Source organism: Oreochromis aureus, linkage group 17, assembly GCF_013358895.1.
Source record: "Oreochromis aureus strain Israel breed Guangdong linkage group 17, ZZ_aureus, whole genome shotgun sequence".
NCBI lineage: Eukaryota > Metazoa > Chordata > Actinopteri > Cichliformes > Cichlidae > Oreochromis > Oreochromis aureus.
The window spans coordinates 24,570,335-24,577,389 of NC_052958.1; the positions used below are offsets into that span (position 1 = coordinate 24,570,335).

The 7,055-nt window shown below is 41.7% G+C and overlaps 1 protein-coding gene across 1 annotated transcript; it reads left to right on the plus strand.

Annotated features, from left to right (window-relative positions):
• The first annotated feature begins 649 nt into the window (after nt 1–649).
• Nucleotides 650–5,925, plus strand: rtca (RNA 3'-terminal phosphate cyclase). The gene is made up of 11 exons (XM_031740577.2): nt 650–814; nt 969–1,069; nt 1,573–1,716; nt 1,853–1,976; nt 2,501–2,559; nt 2,644–2,785; nt 4,197–4,318; nt 4,521–4,579; nt 4,800–4,894; nt 4,976–5,080; nt 5,264–5,925. Exons 1-11 carry the CDS (start codon nt 764–766, stop codon nt 5,360–5,362), a joined length of 1,101 nt encoding a protein of 366 aa, XP_031596437.1. The 5' UTR covers nt 650–763; the 3' UTR covers nt 5,363–5,925.
• Nucleotides 5,926–7,055: the final 1,130 nt, after the last annotated feature.

The following is a 7,055-nucleotide window of genomic DNA, read 5'->3' on the forward strand; positions in this document are numbered from 1 at the left end:
GTTTAAATGACCTGCATAAAACAACAGGGATCGAACACATTGTGGTGAATTATGATGCACATTTTATTGTCTATCTTCTATACATTGTACTTTCAGCACAGCAGACATCTGATTTCACATTGTTAAGGACAGCGCTGTGAGGTTTTTCATATTCTTGGTACACCACTCTTTTCCTAAGTACTTATCAGTAGTACTACCAACTTCTCCTTGACCTTAATTATATTTTCATTGAGGTCAAAGAGAAGAGGTTAGGAAAACGAGATGGAGGCTTTTGGAATGCACCCACAGAGCAGATAGAGGAGAACACGTCTCATATTAAGGCACACTGGGCTAAATTATACACTATTCATTTTAGGGAGACATTGCTATAAAAAATGTAAGTACTGTGGAGGTGCTGAGAACAGAGCATGTAATATTATACTGTCAGTATAAGGAAGAAAGAAGACAACTGATTCAAAACCCAAACAGAATCAAACTGAAACTAGATTACATCGATTTACTTAGAAATAACCCAGGAAGTAAAAGTTATCAGGTCATAATTAGTTATCTTAGACAAACCCATTTGTATAATAGGATCTAATCCTGAAGTGTCATTCTGGTTCCCACTCCATACAAGTTGGAGGCGGTAATGCACCGATTCGTCGTTTGTCAACCGCCGATAAAAACCAAGAAGAAGAAGACGAAGACGAACAAACACAAGGGAAAAGTACGTGAAGCTGGAGTTGAGCTGCAGCATCCGAGTAAAAAAATCTCTTTGTTTTGAATGAAGATGGACTCTGAGGCTGTGGAGATAGACGGCAGCGTGATGGAAGGAGTGAGTACTCACTTTATGTTGGGCAGGTGATTACATGAAAAGCTGCCGGCTTTCCCCGCCGCTAATGTGCTAGCACAGTGCTAGCGCGGCGGACAGCAGGCGGTTTTTAGCTCGCTGATGTCGCTTCTGATTCCCCTTCATTTGCTCTGTGCAGGGCGGACAGATCCTGAGAGTCTCGGCGGCGCTCAGCTGCATCACCGGGTCCTCCATCAAAATCACTAAAATCCGAGCCGGCAGAAGCACGCCGGGTCTGAGGTGAGTTACTAGCTCAGTGCTAGCAGGCTAATGTTAGCCTATTCATTAAAGTAGATGCATCGGTTAACTTAATCAAGGTACTAACAAAAACAACCAATTTTCCGATTTATTTACATTGGTGTTATTTGCTCTACCGTGTGAACATTGATGAGTTAAGCACCTCCCGGTTTGTCTGCGTGCTTTTGTTGAGACACTCAGCTGATTTAAAAACGCAGCTTCTGTGTGAAAAGAAGACCATCTGTCAGCTTCAGTCTGCACAGCACGACTTTTAGCAGCTTCAGCAGAAACCTTCACGACTCTGTGCCGCACAACGTCCTCGGCTTTTAATCAATTATCTTAATTAGATTTTATTGATTACTGTTCGGTGCATTTTATTTGCGACGTTTTTGTATGTATTTTTGTTTCGTTCTGAGAAAGTTGGAGGCACAAGCCCCCTCAAAGTCCCAGTAAAAGAACAGAGTTCTGAAATTTCAAATGGTAACATTTTGATCAATTGTGTGCAGACCACAGCACCTGACCGGCCTGCAGCTGGTCTCAGATCTGTGTTCTGGCAGTCTTCAAGGAGCCAGCATTGGCTCCACTGACATCAGTCTGACTCCTGGTAAAACCCGGGCTGGGAACTACACGGCTGACACGCAGACTGCAGGGTAAGTCTGACCCACTGACTGCATCGCTTACTAAGTAACCAGCTGCTATCTGGCAGTAATACAAAAGCTTTTGATTGTTTTTGTTTTAAACATTAAGCATCTATATATAATCACTCCTCTCGTGTGTGTGTGTCAGGAGTGTGTGTCTCCTGCTGCAGGTTGCTCTACCTTGTGCTCTTTATGCCGATGCTGCCTCACAGCTGTGTCTGAAGGGAGGAACCAACGCAGAGATGGCTCCTCAGATTGACTACACTGTCAAGGTAATCGACAGACGCACCCCGGCCCTATAACAGACAAAGCAATCATCAATGGAACCCCAATACCAAGAACACAGTCTCCATTTTAATCCAACTCACTGTCACACATTGTGTCAGTATGGACCATGATGTTTACATTTAGAGTGTAAAGAGTCACTTTAATTTGCTTGGACTACTCTGTGATCATCATAGACCGTATTAAAGTCTAATATTCATTAGATGTTGCTAGAGTTCTGTTTGACTTTTAAATCTAGTTATTCAGCAGTAACCTGATGTGGCCTATGAGACAGGAAGTTAAGATCAAGTGTGTAGAAAGGGATAAGACAGAGCTGACTGATGGGCCTGTTATATTAGTCAACCAGAGAGAAACTCCGGGTTACCACAGTCTGTTACCCTGGTAACTGACTCAGAGCTTCAGTTAGTGTTTAACTTAATGCATTTCCAGTGAAAGTGAAAGCAGAGAACTTTAAGTGTGTTTATAGCGTTTGTTTTTATATCACATTTGATTGTATTTTTATTATCTTCAGGTATTCAAACCCATTGTGGAGAAGTTTGGAGTCCATTTTGACTGTGACATCAGAATGAGGTCAGTGTACCAACATCTACAGAGTTGAAATGTTACTGGAGTACTTGTGTGTATCTGACCGTGTACTGTGTATTTGTGTATCAGGGGTTTCTACCCTAAAGGTGGAGGTGAGGTGAAGGCGACGGTGAATCCAATCAAAGAGCTGACGCCTGTCACAATGACTGAGAGAGGAAACATCACAAAGATCTATGGTAGAGCATATGTTGCCGGAGTTCTACCTTTCAAAGTAAAGTTCACACTCACTCACATTACTCATTTTATGGTTTTTGCTGCGTCGACTGTTGTGTTTTTGGTTTTGTTTTTCTTGTGTACTGGATTATTTTTCCAGTCTTTCATTAATTTGCCGGTACACAATTTTCTTTGTTATTTTTTTGAAAATACAGTCACTGCTAATTAACTAGTCTTAGCCACATGCTATGTTTCAGAAAGGATTATTTGTGCTCATTATTAGCTGGTTGGCTAATAACTTGTCAGTCAAAAATGGTTAGCCAGTGAATAAGCAGTTTCACAGTGAGGCCTCCTACTTACGTCAGTTTTTTTTTTTTTTTTTTTAAACTCTCTATTGTGATGACCTTGCTACGTCCATCTTTTATACTGTCTTTCACTTTGTTTACATTGAGCTACACAAAGCTCACCGAGGCTTCAGAACAGGATAAGGACTGACATCACTAGCTAGAGTCCAAGATAGTGACGTTAAGCCTTAAATTAAGTCTGTTGCGGATGCGTACAGCTGGAGACCCAACAGCCTAGTGTTGGACTTGGTTGTTCGGTCTCCACCTGGTCAAGGAGTGCACTCCACTCCTGAATATATAAACATATCCACTCTCTGTGATGAATTGGCCTTAGGTTTGAGTCCTATGCAGAACAGCAGTATGGACAGTTCATAACAGTATAGTTAGCACTTAATTGTTACATGTGCAAATGCCTTAGAATTGGCCTTGGAGTATTCTCTTCCACAAATGCACTGAATTCCTGATGAAGAGTGTGCTATTACCCTTGTACTGTGCAAATAACCAGAAATGAATCTACCAGCAGTTTATGGGATGCAGATTCTAGTCAGACAATTTTTTCAGACCATCATGTGACTCCAGAAATTTTCCGTGTTGTTATGGGGGAATCACTTTGACAATCGTGATACAAGACAAATTAGCAGTGATCAGAGAGTTTTGGAGTATGTGGAGTGCCAGCCTCTCATCTATATCTCAAGTGCAAACAGCACACTGGATGAGTGTCTGGTTGCTTTAGGAGATGCTGCCCTTTCAAACGGTACATGCCAAGATGACATTCTAAATATGGCATAAAGATATGGGCAACATGTGATGCCAGGACAAGTTGTGCCTGGAACATACAGAGAAAATCAAACCTATCTGATTTGTTGCCTTCTGTTTAAGAAGAGCCACTGTATCCAAGTTTGTACGCAGTTAAGGTTTCTGTGGAAATAAAGTTTAGGTAGCTGCATGTGATGGCACATGACATTAAAGAAAACTGTGGAGGATTTCACTTTCTTAATCTTAGTTAAGGAACTTTCAAATGAAATGTACTGTCCGGTGCTGCGTAGCCTGTTATTGTAAAACTAAATGTGAAAATGTCAGTTATGCTTTTCTTTATTGAGCTGACTGTAGGTTTTTTTTCTTCAGTTGGCTAAAGACATGTCAGCTGCTGCTGTTCGAACCATCAGGAAGGAAATCAAAGAACTTTACATCAACATCCAGCCACAGCAAGAGAAGGAAAAGGCCTGCGGGAATGGAAATGGAATAATGTAAGCTCTGAACATACGATGCATTCACCGTTGGCATGCAAGGAGGAAAAAAATGTTGTCATTTAAAATCATGAGTATGAAGGGGAGTTATAGTTTTGTGAAACCTGGTCTAAGAGGCCGTACACTATGAAGCTCTTGGTTTAAAACTGTGAATGCTTCCCAAAGGATCGGCTCCCTGACTGCTTTCCCACCTCTTTTTCAGAATCATCGCGGAGTCCTCTACAGGTTGCATATTTGCTGGTTCAGCACTGGGAAAGAAAGGTGAGGAGTCACACGAACCAGCAGGTGGCAGCAATGCTCCAATAACGCGATAAATGCTGACGGCTTATTGAGAAATGTAATTTCTATGAAGTCGACTTTCCCATGCCCCTCTTTGAAAACAAATATGCTTTGAATGCTTGTTGGGCTAATGTTCTGAAACGGTGTGAGACTTTTCTTTGACAGTGCAGATGTTCAAGTACATGGGATCTTTGTTTTTCAGGTGTGTATGCAGATAAAGTGGGTATTGAAGCTGCTGAGATGTTGCTGAAAAACATCAGACACAATGGCTGCGTGGACGAGTTCCTGCAGGACCAGGTGAGTGTGAGAGAGAGAGAGAGAGACACACGCACACACTCTGTGACCTTACTCTGACCTTACTCTCACTCTCCTATGCAGCTCATTATCTTCATGGCGTTGGCAAAGGGAACGTCTCGGATTCGAACTGGTGCTGTGACACTACACACACAGACAGCAATTCACATTGCAGAGCAGCTGACTCAGGTCAGAAACTCTTACAGCACAAGACTCGCCCAGTGGTGCCTTTTCTGTTCACGAGTCACAGTTCCAGTTTTAATATTGCTTCTTTATCTTGTCCTGGTCTCTGCCGCAGCACCTCAGGTCACCCTCGGGTCTGTCTGAGTCGAGCTGATCAGTCATTAACCTTGTGTGCTGTTGTATTTGCAGGCAAAGTTCACAATAACAAAGTGCGAGGACGAGCTGAGCAGAAACATCACCTACATCATCGAATGTCAAGGATCAGGAGCGGTGAACCCCAACCTGTAGCAGAACACGCTGTGCACACACTGACCCCACGCTCGGTAGCTGCTCCTAACATGGCCGACCCTCTTAGTTTCTGTCTCTCAGGGTTTTTCCATAAATACTGTAATAAATAAATAAATCTCCTCCTTGTGTTCACATGTTTCTGCCTGTTTTTAACTGTTCCAAGGAAAGATTTCCAATATTTCCCCATGTGCACTTCACTTTCCTGGTTCTTTGGTTGTTAGTTTGTCTCTGACTGAAAGCAGATTTGGAATATGCTTTTTGGTCAGTATCCTGCTTTGTCAAATTGGAGTTTTCTTTGTTCAGAGTTTGGAAAATTTTCATATATCCACAGCCTTAAGTGAGATTTTGGCTTTTGACATGAGAATTGAACCCTCAGCAAAGAAGGGTCTTTGCGATTAAAGGATCAGGACTATTTAACACTTATGCTAGTATAGTAGTTAGACTTTTGAGAGGCTTTTTCAGTCCGGTTTAGAAATCAGCATTGCTGATTGTCTAACAATGACCACTACATATGAATTTTTGAGTTGTAATCATAACCTGACCAATAAAATGAATAAACTGTCTTCCAGTTCTATTTTTTTTTAATGCATGCTTTGCTCAAGCTTGTCATAAAACTGATTGCAATTCAACTCCAGAGTAACCTTCAGTATGATTTCTTAAAAGCAATGGTTTTTGCTCAGAATCTACATTTATTGGAAGCATGCCCACTATGAACTGATGTATCGGGCCTCTACAGATGAGCGTACAGGCTGACTGGGAAGAGATGACTGCTGTGCTTCCTGAACCAAAATAAAATTCATTCAGCAAATGTACGACGTTCCCAGTTTACTGGTCCCACCTGCAGGAGATCTGAAATATGGCAAATAGAAGCTTAATACAGATATGGGGATTAGAAAGGAGGAAGTTCTCAGTTGGGGTGGTTGTAGAGCAAGTTACTGACTAATGACAGGATTAGTAGTTTGATCCTGTTGTATTCATGTGAATAGTAGGAAGCACTTTGATGTAGAGTGCATGTGTGTGAATGTGATGTTGTATTAAGTGCTATTAAAGAGCCAATCCATTTCCCATTGGCCCTGTGCTGTGGCTTTATGTTGTTGTGTATGAGCTTTAAGTGGAGGTTTATAGATATTTGACCACACACTCCTACTGTTTGCATGGTTGCAAGATTTAGGCTCAAGAATTGCCGTCCATATGTAACTACTTTAATTTTGGACTGATGACTTAACCAGTTAATACACACAAACACAGGACATACACCAGGAGAAGACACTGAAACAATAGGAAAAAAAAGTGTGTTTGTGTTTACTGCATGTTTTGAGGGACTCCTGTGTGGATGTGTGCAGTTCCAGTGTATAAATTGATACAAAATAAGTCCACCAAAAAGAAAAACAAAGTTCTATCAGTACATCAGAGCTGTACATGTCTATGGAGTGAAGTACTGTTACGGGCACTGGTGAAGTTGTTAATAGGAGCATTTACAGCTGTCCGAGGGGTCCACATTGGCCAAATCAGCAATGTTTTTTTATTCTGTGTTCAGCAAATCTTTAGAATTTTTTTTTTTTATCTTATGTTGTGGGCTGTGGTGTCGTTCTAGTTATTTAAGTTTTATGTCACCCCCAGAACTGGCAGGAGGGGATGACCCTAACTCTGCACACCACCTGTTCCTCAGGGTCCACAGAGTGCTCCACATCCA

Bases quoted from the DNA above. Each gene is read 5' to 3' on its own strand.
- rtca (XM_031740577.2), top strand. From the start codon at position 764: ATGAAGATGGACTCTGAGGCTGTGGAGATAGACGGCAGCGTGATGGAA. The intron at 1,977-2,500 runs GTAATCGACAGA...TATTATCTTCAG, and splicing joins AGATTGACTACACTGTCAAG to GTATTCAAACCCATTGTGGA. The intron at 4,895-4,975 runs GTGAGTGTGAGA...TCTCCTATGCAG, and splicing joins ACGAGTTCCTGCAGGACCAG to CTCATTATCTTCATGGCGTT.